Genomic DNA, 19,039 nt, shown 5'->3' with positions numbered 1-19,039 from the left:
ATTATACACTATTTAAATCCCATTTGGACAAATACTTTTATTAAGCATATCTCTGAACATACATTATACATTTGTTTTACTATCACCCTTGGGAACAAAGTATCTGCATTAAATTTATGTGCTTAGAAACTAACACTATTTTCTGCAGTACATATAATCTCAAGAGTCTTAATAGACTGTAATCCTTTAGATTTATGTAGTCCCTTTCCTCCTTGATATAAAAGTGGTGAGCAAATAGTATGTGCCTCTTGTCATTTCTTTGAGGTGATTAGCAAATACAAGGGACACAGTATCTGCAGTGAACTGATACACAGTAATACTGACACATTTCAGAAATACTTTTATTAGTAGATATGTCTTTCAAAAATGCATGGAGTTGTGTGACTTTGGAAAAGTAACTTTGAGATTATTCTTCTGGTGCTTCCAGGCTATATTATGTGTTTCAGATATTCAGAAAGTGAATACTGTATTGCCATCCTACTTTCATTTTGAATTATGGTTGAGCTGCCTGCTTTGTAATAGTGCTGTTTTGCTTAATAAATAGATTTGAGCAAAATACATTTCTGACATAAAATCTGTCCTCGATCGTTAACGCTGAATGGTTCTACCTTGGATAGAAAGCAGGTTTTCTGTCAGAGGATTCATTAATGTTAGAAAAATTATGTTCTAGATGGGATACTGATGTTGTGGGGGAGGTGGAGATGGTAGTTGATGCCAGTGAAATTTCCCAGTTTAAGCTCAGTGAGAAAGTCCAGGAAGACAGGTTTAACAAAAAAAGTTTCCCCTTAGAAGTGGGGAAGCAGCACAGTTTTTCACCATGTGTTAAAGACCAGATCCAATTAGCAGGAAAAGCTGCCTTGTGTGATACAAGCTGACTTGTATCACAATTGTAATGCATAATTCTAAGGTCACACTAAGGAAAATTGCGCTTCAGTGTTTCCTTTGGTTAAATCTTTTGCTTTACAAAGAGTAAAGGTGTTTATAGATGAGCAATTCATTTTGCTCCAACTAGTTCAACTTGACCCTGAAATGAGAACTCTCATATTTCAATAGAGAGTAAGGAGAGCACTTCTGAAAGCTAATCAGATGCCTGTGAATTGTGATCTACTTTGGATTTACAGAGACTGATTCACAAGATCTGCCCCAGGATGATACCAGTTCTGAGTTTTGTATCTGAGATATCCAGAGCTGAGGAAAAACCAGGAGTCAGCTCCCAAAACACAAGGCTTGTGAGCCTATGGGCTTTTGTAGTTAGTTTGAACGTAATATCCTAGTAAACCACATACTGAGACCTGTTTGTAGCATTTCCTCTGGTAGGATTTTAAGCTCATAGAACACCTCTGCTAAGTGAGTGAGTACCATGTTCCCCACGTTAATACCTAGAACTGAGGTTTTAACTATCTCCAGACTTTGGTAATCTCTATTTTTTTCATTTTGAGTTGTGAACCATGAAGTTTTCAGTTTTTTTGCAGTAATAGTCTGTAATAATTATGTTTGTATTTATAAAGTCTTATAAAGAATTGTGATCTGAGATGTATGTGGAGATGAACTGCAGGTTCTCAAGTACTCCTCTGTGGGGGAAGCTTTTTTAGGTACAAATATCATAAAATCTGGTGGGGTGAAGGCCCTTAAATCCCAGTAGGTATTCTGTTGCTGGAGACCTGTTGGAGATTTGTAGCCACACACCAATATTTGACCTGACAACTAAAGGATGAAGTAAGAGCTTGGTGCTTGGGGGGAAAGAAGCCCTTGCTAGGAGCTAATGAGGGCTGAAGCGAGTTTGAAAGGCACTCTAGATGAGCCCCGGAGCTGTTTTCAGTCTCCCGCCTTCCTCGGCTCTTTCCCTTTGCGGCAGCCGGTGCCAAGGCAGTGCCACTCGTGTTCTCCATGTGGAGAGGCTGGCGCGGAGCCCGCTGTCTGCGCAGCCCCGGTGGGCGCGGGCAGGTGAGGCGGCAGTGCTCGGCTCGGCACCGCGTCCGAACCGGATCCGAGGGGGCCGGCACCGAGGGCGGGGAGCGGCCCGGGGCTCCCGCGGCAGCAGCAGGAGCAGGGAGGAGCCGCCAGGCGCTGCCAGAGCCCGGACCTGCCGCGGGGAGGGGCGGCCCTGGCTGCCGGCGCTCCCCGCTCGGGGCCAGTGTTGGGGCGAGCGGAGCAGCGGCTCCGGCTGCGCAGACAGCGGGCTCGGAGCCGGGGGATACCTGCATCGAGACCGGGCTGCCGCCTCCGTCCTGACCATCTGCCCTGATGTGCGGCTGGTGAGTGGCCAGAGCTGCGTCCCGTTGGGTCGCTTCGGACCTAGCCGTGCCTTCAGAAAGCGCGGGGATGGAGATTTAACTCTGCGCTATTTGCACTGCAATGCTACTTTGTAATGTAAGTGGGCTCCTGGGATTGTGAGAAGCCTTTCAGCTGCGTAGAAATGCCGGAGAGTTCAGCGCAGAACCCTGCCAGCGCTGAAGAGCCTGGTGAGAAAGCAAACTTCTCCCCCCCGCTCCGACTCGAGATCCGGCTCTTGGGGTAGATACGCTGTGATAAAAGTGCTGTACGAGGTTTATCACTGACCTTCAGAGCACGGCTCAGCGAATGGGAGACTTTAAACCCACTCAAGCTTGGGAAATGAAGCGGGGGGAGGGTGGGGGAACCAAACAACTCCCATGTTAATTTTTCGAAGAAAATTATTTTGGACTGATAGTGTAAAAGTGCTTTGCTGTGTTTTCTGTAGCCAAGTGCAAAAATGCTGTGTGTTTATCAAATAGGTGTGACTGCCAGTGTGTACCCTGCCTGATGTGTCCTGACGGTCTCACTGATTCTTTGCCTTATTTAATGTACTGTAGAGGGAGATTATATTAGTGCTCCTATTAAAATTGGAAGAAAAATGCTAATATTAGTAACAATTCTTATTATTGTGTTACTGTGCTCAAACATAGTTTTTAAATTTGGACAGAAAACAAATAGTCTGATTCTAAGAAAATGGTGGAGCGGTTTCTTAAGCTCTTACGTAACATTTATATAGCCAGGGTGCTGGTAGGTATTGCTGGGGCTGTAGCTTAAAGTGTTGCTTTTGTGTCCCTTTACAACTGTAGTAATTTCAGTGTTAGTCCCACAGCGTAATGAAGTAAAAAACTGTGGAACTGTCAATGCAAGTAACTCTTCTTACACCCAGAAAGAGCCGTATTTTAATTTTTTCCTATCCTGTGTAAGCACATTAGAGCTATTTTGGATCAGAATATTTGCAATTACAAAAACTTTAAAGTCTTTCATATGGTAATGGAAAGTCAGTAAGTTGTGTAAATAAGATTTAGTGCAATGACAGTGTGGCAGTTGTAAGCAATGTTTGAGGTTCTTTAACAGCTTTCTGGGCTCTTAAACTCTGCTGAGGTATACACCTACTTTCCAGAACTATGCATATTTTTTCTTGAAGTAGAATGGTTCCAATAATTTCTGATTCTAGCTGTATCTCATTCCAAAACTCAGAGTATTTGAAGCTTTTTCAGACTTCAATATATTTTCTTCCATTTTCCCGACATAGATATGCTTTTTTCCTCTTTTTTTTCTAATTGAAACTTTAGAATTATACAAAACTTCTGGAAGAGAAGTCAGAGCTCCTTGTTGTTGCTTCTGTCCCTAGTCTGATTATATCTATTGTAAATTTTGACTTTGAAAAGACTTCGTAGTTAAAGCACTACCATTGATTTCTGTAGTTGAAGCCCTGCAAATGATTTCTGGAAATGGTCTGCTGTTGTTTGTTCTCTGTGCCAGAAGAAGTAACTTTACCTGAAAAGCAAAGGAAATCTGCTTCTGAGGGTCTGAAGAGGTTGGTTTTTCCCATCCTTTGCAGGCTTTCCCAGCTCTCTCACCCCACAGCTGTCTTTGGTGGGTTGGTTCTTGTGCCAGCTTGGCAACACTGGTTGCCAGTGCCCATCTGTACATGAGCCGTGGTGCTGGCATGGTGACATCTGGAAACTCCCTGTCACAGGAGTTGCGGTTCCCGAGCTAGCCTGCTACACAGGAAATGAACTCATGGAGTCTCAGGTTCAGAACAGGACAGCTTCAAAGCCTTGAAGGCTGTGGAGAGGGATGGCAGGGACAGCTGGCTCTCAGAACACTTGGAGGAGGGGAAATTTCCCCTCTACAAACCTCTTCTGCTTCATAATTGTCTGCTAACTACTACCTCATGGAACAAGGACTTAGATTGCTGAAAATTTGCTTGGTAATAGGGTGACATTAGTTGACAATATGGGTATTTATAGACTGTGCAGAAAACACACTGACCATGATGGCATTTCTCAAAAATAGGAGCTGTGTTGTACCATTTCACAAAGTGAAATGGCTGCATTAATAAATACATCAGTACATCAGGTAAATTTGCTCGTTGATGAAATAAGAATTTGAGACTTTCTGAAGCTGAAATGGTTATATTTAATGTACTTGAAATACCTGGGGAAAAAAATGAGAACACAGGGATGTCTCATTCTGGGAAGCACCTGTATTTTGTACAGAGAAAGCTTTTCAGGGAAGAAGTAGGGGTTAACAGCTGAAATGGAAGAGCAAGAATTGAGGTATTGAGCGAAACCAAGCACCAAGTATGACAGCATTGGAGTAAGAGCTGGAGAATTTGAAGAATGTCTAGCTGGGAGCCAGAATGGAGATCAACAACCGTGAAGCATTAAAAAGCAGCTTGACTTGATAAAGACCATTGCAGTGATAGATACGTAGACATCTCCCATGAAACCCAGTATCAAACACCGAGCACCACCTGTTACTTCTCTGGGCATGGAGAAAAAGCAAATATACAAAGAATTTTGGTAATGTGAAGGAGGAGCAAACCCTTCTTTAGAGTGGCTGTGCACTGGCTGACAGAGCAGACAAAGGCTGGAGAGGATTTAACTGAGTTTACAGACTGTAAGACTGTTGGCTACATTGGAAAACTTCATCATCTTGAAGGACTGCAAGGCCATTATGGTATTTCATCTGGAAGGAGTCGTACCAGTTAGCACTGGGATTGTTAAATGTTGCTTATTTTAGAAATGCACTGCTTCTAGAATACAGCTTGTTTAGATGAATTTTTACATTAAAAGACATTTTTGTTACTTTGGACATTATCTCAGAACTATGATGCTTTGTAGCTGACAGGTCTGTGAAGTCCATAAAGCCTGGGCTGGTTCAGCTGGCTGAGTGGTGCAATGCTGACTACACCGAAAAGCTTTAGATAACTTTGAAATGAAATTTGAATTCTTTCCTGCCTTAAATGAAAAATCTAAACTCTTACAACAGTTTAGTTTTGATTTTGTGCAAGTCACAGATTTGGAGTATTTTTTTTTTTTTCTTACATGGTTAAAAAAACCCTCAACACTTGGCTGTTCTCTCTGTTGTCTTCTAAAAATCTATAAATTATCTGTACTAATATATTAGGTTATACTAAATTTCCACTATGTCATTCCTTCTTGGATTTGCATTTCTATCATTCCCAATTGCAGGCATTGAGTCCAGATGGGATTTGTTGAACCAATGTTTTTTTAAGTCTGGTTGGGTTTTTTTGGTTGCCCTTTTTTTTTTATTTTTAACTTTAAAGAAACTAAAATTAACAAAAAATTCTTTCAGTTGCAGCCAAAGGAGCAGGTGTGGGGAACACCAAATCTCACATAGTTGTACGGGATTACTTTGTTTCCCGAAGGGCTTGCAATGCTTGTCTACTGGGCTGAGGTCTGTTCCCTGTTAGCTCCACAAATAATAGATGGATTACTCCATAAAATTGTTAAGAATGAATATCGCCACTGCAGACCATGGTACATTCCAGATACAATGCTCTTCCAGGAGTTGTTTTGAACTGCGTGGCTCAAGTCCTTTCTGAGCAGTTACTGCTATCAAGAGTGCAGTAATTAAAGACAATTCTGGTTTTCTTCCCTTATTAGTCCAACTGGCATAATTTCTACAGAGATGATCACATTTAAAATACCTCGTGTCCAGCCTGAGATGTGGAATATATTAAATGTATAGATTAACACTTTTTCTAATTGTATTTAATCTTCTATTAAGTAGAAGATTCTGCCTGCATTGGAACCTGTATTTTCTACCATCTAATTGTTCAGAGTACCTGTCCACTGCTTCAAAGCTTTCAGGTGTAAATTTTTATAAGTCTGAAACCCCCACTCTGCTGGAGAATGCCAGGTCCTAGAGCAGTCTGAGGAGTGCAGCAAAAATGAACTTCAACATTGAAGGAATTCAGAATTTTCAAAGACTGAATTTTCAAAGATTCCTATTTTTAGATTCTTTTTTTCATGGTCAGCATGTTCTTAGATTTCCCATTCCATGTCATCTTAAAAATCTTACTATGCTTTTACTTGTCACATCTTAATTGGCTTATTTATTAATCCTCTAAAGAAAAGACTCTCCGTTAACTATTTCATTGGGCCAGTTTTACATCTCTCTAAGTTCCCAGTCACTGCAATTATGGCAGAGGAGACAAAATGCAGTGGAGAGTTAAGAATATATTTTGGTGTGACAGCTGCAGGTGAAGTTTTGCTGTCAGTGGATTTACAGCCACTTGTGTAAAGAGGGACATAAATGAAGTACCATATTACAGAATTTTTAATCCTCTCAAACATGAATGAAACAAAACTCAGATGACATTAGCCTGGTCAAATTCAGTGACTCAAAAGAGAAAAGTTACCAAACCAAATGAAAATGTACAGCCCAGCTTACATTCTAGAGAACTGGTTTGAGTCCCAGTTCTTCATAGATGTGACTGAATAAAATATTTAATCAGATGGCTACCTTAGCATGCAAGGTACTCTTCCTTTAATGTGTTATTAGAAGAACTTCAAGGCAAGCAGGTGCTTCCATTGCCTTTCTAAGAGTCCATAAAAATGAACAGAACTCAAGAGTTCCTCAAGGCTTAAGAAAAAAGAATTAATTAGCTCTATCTGTTAAAATTTTAATGTTTGAAATGGTTCATTAATTGTTTGTTCAACAGGAGAACAAACGCAGAATTATATGTTGTGGTACTGAGGATCTTTTCTTTATTAAGTAGTTCTAAAACATTTCTGAACAAAAGGTGCACAGGTAGCTATTATATCTGTGGAAAATAAAGCCTTTATCTTTGATCGTATTAAATGGAGGCTGCTGAGCTGTCTGGACAAAAGTTACAATTGTCATGTCAGTGTTCTCAAGGGGCACAGATACACTGAAGGGCCAAGGCCTGTGTCTGTGGTGGGGTTGTCCAGCAGTTGCGGGCACGATGTTGGGCATCTGTGTTTGGCACAGAGATGTGTGGTTTCCTTCATGAAGTGGTTGAAAACAGCTACTAAAAATTAATGCTGTAAGTGTCCTGGGTTTAAAGCAAAAGAATGTGTGTCTCTCTTCCTGAAATATCAGATATTTGCAGTCTCTCTGTCCCTTCTGTTTGATTATTACAGTAGACAGTAATTTTGAGCAGTGTACAGCAGTTTCAAGTGATGATATGGATGGATCCAACTAACTTAGAAACTAATGGAGAAGCATCACTGTGCAGCCTATCTTTATGTGAGTGAATGTAAAAATAAGCAGCCAGAAATTCCAAAAATGCTGCCAGACACCTGGAGAGGAGCTTTGTCTGCCTCAGTGTCCAGCTCTCACTGTGTTCCCTGAGGTTTGATGTTGCCTGCAGTGTGAGAGAAAACCAGACTGCTGATACACAGTGGAATTTCACGTAACTGATACATCTCTTCTGACCAAACTGAAGTTTAGCCAGCCCCTTGAATTTGCTCTCTATGCTCAGCAGAAAGTCCTCCTTGGGCTTGACTTGCCTGGGCCAGGGGAGGGGGTACCTGGCAGGAATGTGTGGAATTGAAGGCTGGAAAAATCTGCTTGTCAAACAGCATATTCTCCTGTTCTGAGTGGGTATCTAAATAAAAGTGATTTCCCAGGGCATCTGGCTCTGCACATGGTCTAGAACAAATAGCAGAGGATTAATTTTCGTTTCAGAAGTTGGGGATTTAGCTCTGTCTCAGGGAGATGCTACGGGGGGGGGGGGGGGGGGAGGGCGGGGGCGGGGGGGGAACGGGACATTCCAGTCTGCAAAGCACTTTGCTCAGAATTAGCATACAGGCAATTATGCTCAGCTGGCTGGGCAGGCTTAGCTCTCTGAGCATTCAGCAAAGGTATCAGGGAAGAAAATGAGTTAGAAACTTCCTTGCTTATCTGCCTTAATCTATGTATGTTGTATCTCCCTGCAAAGTTCGGTTGTCTGTAATGCAAGCCTTGCAATTTGGACTTAAAATTATGCTAATTAAATTCGGTATTAAAAAGTCAAAGCAGTTGAAATTAAGTGATTCTATTTTTTCAGCAAGTGTTGATTTATTTTTCTAAGTAGCACATAATTAGTGTTGTTCATGCTCCCTCCTCCCTCCCCCAGGGTAGCAAACTCTTATCTGAGCGTGGTGTTTGACCTTTCATGTTATTTATCAAAATAATGATCTCCAATTTACCTTTTTATCTTATTAAAACAAAGTTATAGTTAAGATGGGAAAAATTGACTGCTGTAAGAACCTCACACAAGCTTTGATCTTGAGCTGTGGTCACTTCTACAATGTTAATAGTTCTCATTTATCTACATATTGCCTGAAAAACCTTAGGAGAAAATCTTTTCATATCCTTTATTTACGACACGTTACATTATTAGTGTACTCTATGCACTGCCTTTAGAGTACATGTTGCTGGGAAATGAAAGCTTCTCAATCAACAGTAATTCAATCCTGGGATTATTTTTTGTCAACCTGGTAAAAACATGTGGTTGTATTCTATCTTTTTAGTATTCACAACAGTTCATTTTGAGCTTCTGCTAAAGATCTAATCTACTATTCAGAAAATTTGATATATCTGCTGAAATAGCTTGATTTATTCAAATAAGGCAATTCAGAATTTCTTTATAAACATGAATATGCCTTGTTTTTAATAGAAATTGGAAAGGAGGTTACTGAAACCAGCACTTTATTGGTTATTAAATAATCTCTATTGTGTAGGCTTGTCTCCTGCAGTTTTTCAAAGCACACAGGTAAATTGCAGTGCAAGGTGTGGTGACATTGTTTATACCAAAATGTGTTTTTATAAATAGTGGCTGTTAGCTTAGTTTTGTGCACAATGATTTTGCTCTGTGCATGTCAGCCATTACTTGTTAGCTATGACACAGACACTGACAAATCTCTATTCATTTGATTTATAACTTGGTGTAATCACTGAAAATTGACATGATTTCACTCTTAACATTTTGTTGAACAAATTTAAGTACTTTAGGACATTCCTGGCAGTGTGCATGGCTCCTTTCCCTGTTTCCCTGTGTTGCAAAAGGTAAAGCTCAGAGCAAAGCTTTACTCATGTTAATTTAAAGTTAATTATGAGCATCTGAAAACACTGCAGCTCTCTAAACTACGCTTTATTTGTTTCCTCAGGAACATCACATGTCCACTGAGAACTCGGAGCATGGCTATGAGCAACACCACTGACTCTGTGGTCCTGAGCAATGGCAGCATCTTGTCAAATGCTGCTGGCCCAGGGGTTGTTGCAGCGAATGACAGAGACATCACGGTCCAACAACTCCCATCCAAGGAAACACCAAGATCAAAACCAAGTCTAAATGGCTGCCTGCAACTAAATGGAACAATCAAACCATCCTTTCTGCCTTTAGACAACCAAAGAACTCAGCAGATGTTGTCACAATGCTGCCACCCTTGTCCATACCATCATTCTTTAAGTAGCCATAATAGCAAGCAAGAATGTCATTCAGTGGTTGGCAGCTCAGCATCATCTCCTATGACCTCGTGTTGTATGCAGCCACACACTGAGTACTCAGCCTCTATTTGCCAAAACCACAGCCCTGTCTATCAGCCTGCCTGCTGTCTTCAGCCCTCCCCATCCTTCTGCCTTCACCATCAGTGGCCTGACCATTTCCAGCATCAGCCTGTGCAGCAACACCTAGCCAGAATCAGGTAAGCAGGTTGCATTATTTCTTAGTTCTCAGCATGGATAATCTTTCCCTGAACTATTTTGTTTTCTTACAGAAGTAGGAGATCTGAAAGGAAGATGAACCAAATTTCTTTCCCAGTGATTTTACAGATCAATTTTCAATGCATTACCAAGTCATTATTTCCAGGAGAAACCAAGTCAGGAGATTTGTTTTGCTGGGCTCCATGAATATACCTGAAGTGAAATAATTCTTTCTTGGGAGAAAAAAAGCACTGGTGTTTTTTTTTAATTCGTGGGGATTGTTTGTAAGCTTATTAGCTCTTTCAGAAGACACAGGGTACACCTCTATTGTGTAAAACAAACCAGCAGAGATAGCTAAGAATACACTGAAAGATCTGGTATGTCTGCACAGTCTAATCAAAATACATATTTCCTTAAAAAGATGCATTGAAAAATATTTTCAACAATTCTATTCTCAAATGTGCAGGGTGTTTTTTCTTTGTCAGGTCAGCTGGTTCAGTGGGTTGCCCTCATGTCTTTTCAGTGTAGGTTATCTGCTAAACTTCAAAATTGTGCTCAGATTGAGGAATTTGGGATTGTTCCAGGTTTTAGTCCTTTCTCTTTTCTATTTCATAAGAATCTGCCTCTTTGTATTTGTTAGCTTTGGAGTTCCAGAGCTTCAGGGAGCAACAAACACAAGAACAATCTTCTACAGCCTCCTGGTCCTGGGCAAAATCAGCCAATCTAAGAAGCAACTTCTAAAAAGCAAATTCCCATTGAAGGAAGACACTTTGAAGCTTTTAAGCAATGTTACTATTTTTTCTGAGTTGCAGTTGGGCTAAAAGGGGTGGATTTTCATGGGAGCATTAAAACTACCCTTCTCCCTGTTATCCAACATCTGCACCCATATTCAGGCACTTGGAGCTGTGAGTGTTTCTCAGTCAGTTACAATGATTTTGTCTTGATGAAATACATGCACTAATTTTAAACTCTTAAAATATCGGACGGGGAAAAACATGTAATGTGGAAAAACTCATAGTGAATAAAGCTTTTTTCCCCTAAGATAAAAACAGATGAAAATAGGGACGATAATACAGAGCACAAATCAGCTTTCTCCTGCCAGTTATTCCACTTAGAAATGGAAAAAATCTTAGTTGTCAAAACTGCTTATCAGAGCATGTATTTTCCACCCCATTCGTCAAGCAAAGATGTTGTATAATTTTGTATACAAAGGTATGCGGGAAGTTGAACTATTGTAGGATCAGTTGTACTTTTCAAACTGTTGGAATGGTTGCATTCATTTCACTGTTTTTCTCCCTGTGCCTCAGGGTTGTTAAACGTCATCTGTATTCCATAGTCATGAGGAAAGGAACAAATGCCATCCATAGTCTGGGTTTCTGGCTTTAGTCTAGAAATAAAAACAGTGAAAATTTCTTCTGGATATGATAAAATAATGTTTTCAGTCATGGTTCACAGATGCAAAAACTGTTTGAACTGCTCTGATCGGGCTCTTGAGCCAAGACACTGTTTTTTTCATCTTCCTTGCCATACCATACACTTCTACAAAAATGCACAGAAATTATGAACAATGATTTATGATAAATGGTTTGTTTTACTGCTAGCAGTCGAAAGATGCAATCCAACCTTTAAAGCACCTATACTTAATTAACCAGCTCTATCTGTTAGCATACCCTGCATATCCCTATCAAATGATTACTGTACTGCTTCCATGCCTTTTCACTCTGTAAACTGCCCATGGCTGCATTAATGGACATTGTATACTGATCTGACTATCACTCAGCATGGAACCAAAGACTTATTTTCTCTCTTCATACTCAGCAAGGTGTGTCTAAATACAATAGTCTGTCATTGCATTGTGAGGTTATCACCCAGAAAGGCCACTGTCAATGTAGACATGTGGGAGATGGTAAAAACTGGGAGCAGCTGGATGCAGTCTTGCTGGTGGATGGATGTGCACTGAGGAGGAAGCAAACTGCCTCATTTGTAGCTCCTTGGCAGGGCTGAAAAGAAGTGATAAATGTGCATTTATTTTTATGTGTTGGGGTCGCTTCCTGTAAACAGAAGACTAACACTTAGGTGTGTGATATTTGAATGTGATCATTGTTGCACACTCTTAATTTTTTTGCAGTTTGAGCTTATAATCTGCACAGCAGCTTCTTCTCTAGGTGTTTTTATTACAAGGTTCATTGGAAATCATCCAGCTTTATGAAATGTGCATGTTTCAACAGGGTTATTTAAAATGCAGGTTCTTATGCTCTACATTAGTTAAATTCAGTATGTAGTCAAACAACACTTAATTTATCTTCTTTCTTTAAAAACAAAAGCATTCAAATACTGTTATAATTTTAAGAAGGGGGAGAAGTTGTGATTAGATACAGGAGGGTGAACACTCTTTGCAGACTGTATCGCCTATGCTTACAGCTCTGGGTAGGTAACCAATTGTTTCAGCACAACAGGCTTTGTCAGGTTTTGAAGCCCAAGACTTAACATTTGCCAGTGACCTAATATTAAAGGAATGTGGCTCTGGTATATCACTGCAGATTGAAGTGAGTAAAGACAGATTGAAATAATGCCACACTTGTTCTATCCTCTTAAAGCTGGCTGGATCTGGAATTTTGAAGCATGGCACATTTAATTCTCTTCAGTATACTGTTGGATGTTTTTTTTGTTCCCCTATCCTGCCCTTTTGGAAAGCTCATGCTGAAGTATCCGTTTTTGTTGGAATGCACTTTATGTATCTCAAGAAACCTGGGAGCTTAGACACCCTGGAAGATATGAGTGACTGCCCCTCCTTTGCTGCTGCTTCTGTAGTCATCAGAAGCATTGAGTTAGGAGTCCCTAGGGAAAAGTAAAAATGTGCAGCCCAGTAGCATGCTTAGTGGGATGAAAGGAGGATGAAATAAATAATGAACATTTGCATAGTTCTCTGGAAGAACTGAATAGTAGCATTTTTAAAAAGCCAGAAAATAATTACAATCTTACAATCTCTTACAATCTTTACTGGTATTTTTCAAAACTGCTTCTTCATATAGAAATGTATGCATATCAGTAGGAGTGGCAGAGGAAGGATGTGCGCAGATCATTTAGGAAGTTGTCTCAGGATTGAGGAAGGCATGTAATAACGATTGTGATATCTCTGGTGCCAAATTGGATTGCTTCCTTCAGATATGTATGGGAAGTTTTTAGTGGGAAAACACCAGTTAAAAGCTACCTGTGTGCGTCTTAATCTTGATGTCAACTGCTGGAATCTCTCTGATGATAAAATTTAGAAAGCTTAGGTCTGTGGACTCAGAGATAAAACGTAGGGCAGAAGAGGTCAGGGAGCTGTGAATGAACTGCTGGTGCTGCTGCTAAGGAAAATGCTCTAGACTGCCAGTGTGTGCAGTGCTTGCACTTTCACAGCATCAATCCAATAAATTCAAACAAGCCCTCTTGGCTTAGGGTGAACCTGCTTTGTGTCACCCACTGTTTACTTCTTTAGACTATACTGTTGATGCTTTTGACTACAGCAGACAAGTAAGGAAAGCTGTTCTGAAAAGCATCTGAATTATCTGTGGTAAAAAAACAGGCTGAAAGGATATATGGGGTGATCTGCCCATGATCATGCAATCATCTCAAGCTGGAACAGGAAAATAAAATCTGTTTAAAGCCCCACAGAATCCTTACTTTGGATAAAATTTAAGAATTGCTCCTCATCCCCCAATAGCTTACTTTGGAGGTTTTAGCTCCTAAAGCTTAGTTAGTTTAAATTGCTGGATTCAAAGCTTTTGCTTGTTAGACCAATTTATATTCTGAAGAAGACAAAAGACAGCGTCAGGAAACTGGTAAAACATCCAGACTTTTTGTACATCTTGCTTTTAGTTTGATTTAAACCTTCTTTTGAAATGTTTTGGCATTGCAGATTTATGTGATGGTTCTTGGACTCTGGGTTCTGCTGTATCTCAGCATTCTGTACCACACACTGTTCAAACAGTACTGCAGACACAAGTGAATACTTACACTTTATTTAATACTTTAAAACAAATCTCTGTAGAAATGAAAAAGCTGTGAAGTGAGGATAGAACACTACAGCTGCCTCTTACCCATTTTAGATTTTTCCTTCTAGTTATTTGGCATAAAGATTAGAACTGGAAAAAATAAAATCTCCTCTGATTTTTCAAAAAGCAAGGGAATGTTTGTCAAATACCAATCTTAATAACAAGACTTCGTTATGAAACAGTTCCCTGCTTGATTCCAGGAAAAGGATAATGGTTATCTAGTACATTCTGCATGGCTTGCAGAGCTGATTTTGCATATACATGTGTATAAAATATTTTCAAATAGCCTCAGTTCAGGAACATGAACTGTTCACAAAAATTTTTCCACTGAGCTTTTTTAACAACCTATCCTATTTTGAAAGTTGTTAGCATCTGCTTATTTTGATGCATTAAAAGATATTTTAGTTTTCACTTTTTATATTAATTGTATACTAATGTCTTTTGTACAAAATACATGTGCATATAATGATTAAAAATACATGTGCATATAATGATTAAAAAATTAATAAAGGAACCTTTCTGCCTTCCCCTAAGAAGATTAAAAACAGGAATCTTTAATAAGAAACCATTAGGTCAGATTTCTGAAGTGGGATTTCTGAAATGTTTTATCAACCTTTAGCAACCAAGAAGCAAAAGCTGTGACCATCATTTCATTCATTGTTCAGGGTGTTGCAAATCTTTTGGTTCATGTTACAGATCAGGAGTTCCTGAAATAATACAGATTATTTCTCTGTTCTCATTTAAGCCATTTTTTCTATGCCAGAGTAGGAGTTCTCCTTATTATGAAGCATTAACAACCCAACGGCATACTTGGGATTTTGATGTAGTTGAGAAAAAAGAAAAGGAATGTGAAGCCATCTCATGCATCCATCTGAGTCCATATGTGGGATTCTCTGTTGAGCACATGTGGAAAATTAGGTTTTCCCTGTGACCAAATGAACTGGATTTCTTTCTTTCTTTGAAATAATTTTTCATGTCAGTCTAATTTAAGCTGTGCTTCTTCATTTTCACACATTTTTATTTTAGTCTTGCATGATCTCTGAGTGTGATACCTTAAGAATTTTATTCTGGTTTTATTAATTCATTTACTCTTCCCATGATAAATATTGTGCATTGTTGGCTGTGCAAACAACTTGCTCCACTTTCTGGAACTGAAAGCAAAGAGCTGACACACAGAGACTAGAATGCAAATAAAAATGCCATTTATAATTTGGTGGCTGACCAAATTTAAAATAGCATGGCTAAGAAAATATTAAGTGCATTTAAAAAAAACCCCTGTCATTCTGAGCTGTCCAGGGGATTTTTGCAGGCTTTGGAATTGTACTACTTAAACATTAGTGTTTGTCTAGACTTCAGGTTGTTTGGAATCAATCAGTTTTGCCATGGGAAGGTGATGCTTGGTGCTTTGGTGTGAGTGCAGCTGAGGACCAGCCTGGTTGTATATTACTGTGTAGATTCTGCTCCTTAGGGAATTCAGGTCCTGTGTGTGCTTGAATTTCCTGTGCCCTGTATCCCTCACCTTTCCCTGAACAACAGAGGAGCTCACTCATAACTAGCAATCTGCTGGGCCTTTGAACTGCTGTCCTTAGAAGATGTAAAGCTGTGGGAAACTCAGCTTTATGGGAGGGAAACCATAAAAAAACATGGCTCCTTTCTTTTGTACTAAATTGACTGGAAAACCAGCATCAGCTGCGCTTGTTCTGGAAAAGGACTAATTGGCGTGGGGTTTGAGATGACTTTTAAAACTGACCATTTATATACACTTAGAAAAAGCCCACAACATCCAAAATTATGTCAGTTTGTTGGAATATTTTGATGATGTATGGTTGTTTTCATGTACTTTTAATTTAGTAGGAGGTTGTAGTAAATGTCTTGTTCAAATGTGAATAACACCAGACAACATTATTTCTGTCTCTAACTCCTTCTAAAATCACTTGTTCTTCCTCTCTGATAATTTCAATGTTGTCTTCATCTCCTGATGAATAATAATAGATGTCCACACTTTTAATTGGTCAGTGGTGCTTGAACAGCAAAACAAAACAAAACCCCTAAACACTGTGCAAGAGGGGAATTCAGAGGGTACCTGAGCAATTTGGCATTAATTTTGCTACACAAAAATTGCAATGATATTCTACTGAATAAAGAAATCTCTTAAAAAATGGACTATCAATAGAAATGAGGTGATACCACTGACAGATCAATGGAGGTAAGGGAAGTTACAACTAGAAATCCTGCTGATATTTCAGAGAGCTTAGTCTCACTACTGGCAAATTAGGATGTGTTTTGGTTATTTTCTAGTAAAATCATAAATAGATTTATGTACTGGACTGGAAAAGCTGATTTGCATCACTTCTTCCACTTCTCCCATATTTTCTAGCAAGTTAATAGGATCCCTTGCCTCAAAATTCTTATGTTACCTTTCCAGTTTATAGGATGTTTAATTTATTCTGTCAAATGGATGAACTTTTGCAAACAGTTTGCTGAATATGGATTATGTTAAATCTGTTTTATAGTCTGTTCAACCTTAGAGCGCTTTTTGGGTGTTTTAGCTACAATACTGGATGTATTTAGCTCTTAAAGGTTTGGTAAATATTTCCTTTTTTTTTTTTTTTTTGCTTGCTTGTTACTGAGCATACAAAACAAATTTCATGTCAGGAGATCTAAAAGATAATGTTGCATTATATATGTACAGGTTTTCATTAGCACTAGCAAAAGCTAGAGAGCCTTCTTTTTGCAATTACATATTAAATCCTTTTAAATATATTAATTGTGTTGAATAGACATTTGTTTTATGTCACTTAAAAGTGATATAAATGACTAAATTCACAGATATTGGAACAGGACTTCCACACTGAAGGGAAGTATTTGACTAAATTTAGAACAAAGATCTGAAGTAACAGTATTTTCATTTGCTGCAAGAGATTAAATGTGCAGAAAGGTAAAAACTGTTGTTTGTCCCCATGGTTAGATGAATAATCTGGAGAAATTATAAGTGCTTTTAGTCTATCTTTAGAAAAGCTCTCTGGACACAGAAGGTTTTCTGAGAGCAAAACTGAACTCTGTGGTGGCTTATGATCACAAAGTCTTATATCTGCACAGGAAGGAAGACTGAAGCATGTATCAGTTGAAGTGTGATTTATGACACTCCAGGTCTCCCTACTCCAGAGCTAAACTTCCATGTACCTAATGTCAGTCTTTAATACCTATAGGGACATGTACTTCAGCCTGCGTGGACAGATGCCATCATAAAAATAGGCACTCTTGGACATTTTCCTTCTTGGTGGTATCGTGAGATGGGGGTTTTCTTCTGTGTATGTTGTGATTCCTTGAGTCCTTGATTCCTGTTTGTTAGAGAAATCCAAGATGTGGCCGTGACCTTGTGTTGCTCCATTCAACTGGGAAGTGTGATAAAAACAGCTTTGAAATAAGGAACGGACTTTTTGCCAGTAAAAATGTTGAAAACTACTCTAGTCATCATTTAAATCCCAAAACATATCTATTAATTTCACTGTAATTACCAAGAAAAGAGAAAAGACTAATGGTTTTAGACTTGTGAAAGATCTTGAAATAATATTAGTCTGCTCCAAATTAGCTGTTGGCTTGTTTTCAAATAATGATTCATGGTGGTATTTTACTAAGCTTTTTTAAAATTCTCTTTAATAGATCAGAACTTTTGTTTAATTTGCCAGGCAGTGCTCTATGTAGTCCTGCATTCAGTGCTTCAAAAGTTTAAGGAATATATATATTGCTTCAATTAAACCTTTTGAAGAAGTATATACTTTAAATTGTGTATAAACTTTGCTGTTTAAAGCGGGGAAAATCCAGCTGAAGTATGCTTAATGGTAATCTTCTTATTGACAGTGTTGGAGCAGTGTTTAAAAGTGGCTCGTTGGAGAAAAGTTTAGGGAAAGAAGAATACAAGAAAAGTGTTTGGAGGGTGTGTATGACTTGTCTCCTTCATATGCTGTCAGATTTTCCTGCAGAGAAGATGATTTAATTCCTTTTCAAGACAGGTGAACCAAGTAGATGCTATAAAGGAAAAGAGACAGCTTTCCTAGGGGTTGATAATACTTAGTCAGTTGTTGAAGATAAAAGAAGAAAGACATTAGAAGTCAGTATTGCAAAAATGGGTTTCTAAAGAGCCTTTAAATGAAGATTTGGTCAGTAAATCCTGGCTCATATGTGGATACCATCCCTATAGAGCAGTGAGGAAAATGAGAGGGGGGAAAAACCCAACAATCCCCCCAGCCTTGGAAATGACTATAAAAGGATCATTTCAGTTTCAAATGTTATAAATTTATAGAAGTTTTAATTTTAGCATATAATGAATTATACGGGGTTAGAATAAAATAGACTGTTTCACTTGGGAGGGACCTGCAAGGACCACCTGACCCATTCAGGGTTGACCCAGTTAAAGCATCTTGTTAAGGACATTGTCCAAATGCCTCTTGAACACTGACAGGACTGGGACATCAGCACCTTCCTAAGAAGGTCTGGTCAGGTGTTTGACCACCTTCTAGATAAAGAAGTATCCAGTCTAAATATCCCCTGGCTCAGCTTTGAACCATTCCTGCATGTCCCAGCACTGGATTTCAGGGAGAAGAGATCACCTCTCCACTTACCTGCCTCAAGAAGCTGTAGAGAGCAATGAGGTTACTGCTCAGCTTCCTTTTCTCCAAATTAGACAAGTCCAAAGTCCTCAACCCATCTTCTTGGGACATTCCTCACAGTACTGTTACTAAACTTGCAAATGAGAATACATTTAGTTTCTTAATGGGATTGCAGTGACCTTTTCCATCTCTGGTGCCTTGATGGAAACATATTTCCCTGTTGTACTCTGGCATGAGCCAGAGTTTTGTCCATGGGAGGTGTCAAAACTCCCTGTTACTTTTGCAGAGTAGGTTAATAAAGTTTAATATTGATTTTATAGCACAAAGAGAGGGAGTGAAATGCTGGCTTAGTTAAGGATATAGGGTTTGCCTCACTCCATGGAGTTTTATCCAGTGGGCCTATTGTAGGTCAGTAAAGCTTAAATTTCTATGCTG

At 39.1% G+C, this 19,039-nt stretch overlaps 1 protein-coding gene across 4 annotated transcripts in view; it reads left to right on the top strand.

Annotated features, from left to right (window-relative positions):
- The window catches only part of LOC132071814 (BRO1 domain-containing protein BROX), a 118,198-nt gene that overhangs the window by 77,236 nt on the left and 21,923 nt on the right, over positions 1 to 19,039 (top strand). For all 4 annotated transcript variants that reach the window (XR_009418200.1, XM_059469595.1, XM_059469596.1 and 1 more), the window contains one exon: positions 9,423 to 9,959. Coding sequence is in view for 3 of the 4 variants with exons in the window: in XM_059469595.1 (XP_059325578.1) it covers positions 9,423 to 9,959 (537 nt within the window). In the remaining variant the exon portion in view is untranslated. The remainder of the gene's footprint in view (positions 1 to 9,422; positions 9,960 to 19,039) is intronic.

Source organism: Ammospiza nelsoni, chromosome 3 (genome assembly GCF_027579445.1).
Source record: "Ammospiza nelsoni isolate bAmmNel1 chromosome 3, bAmmNel1.pri, whole genome shotgun sequence".
NCBI lineage: Eukaryota > Metazoa > Chordata > Aves > Passeriformes > Passerellidae > Ammospiza > Ammospiza nelsoni.
The sequence above is the reverse complement of the archived record's forward strand: the minus strand, read 5'-3'. Positions and strand labels throughout refer to the sequence as shown.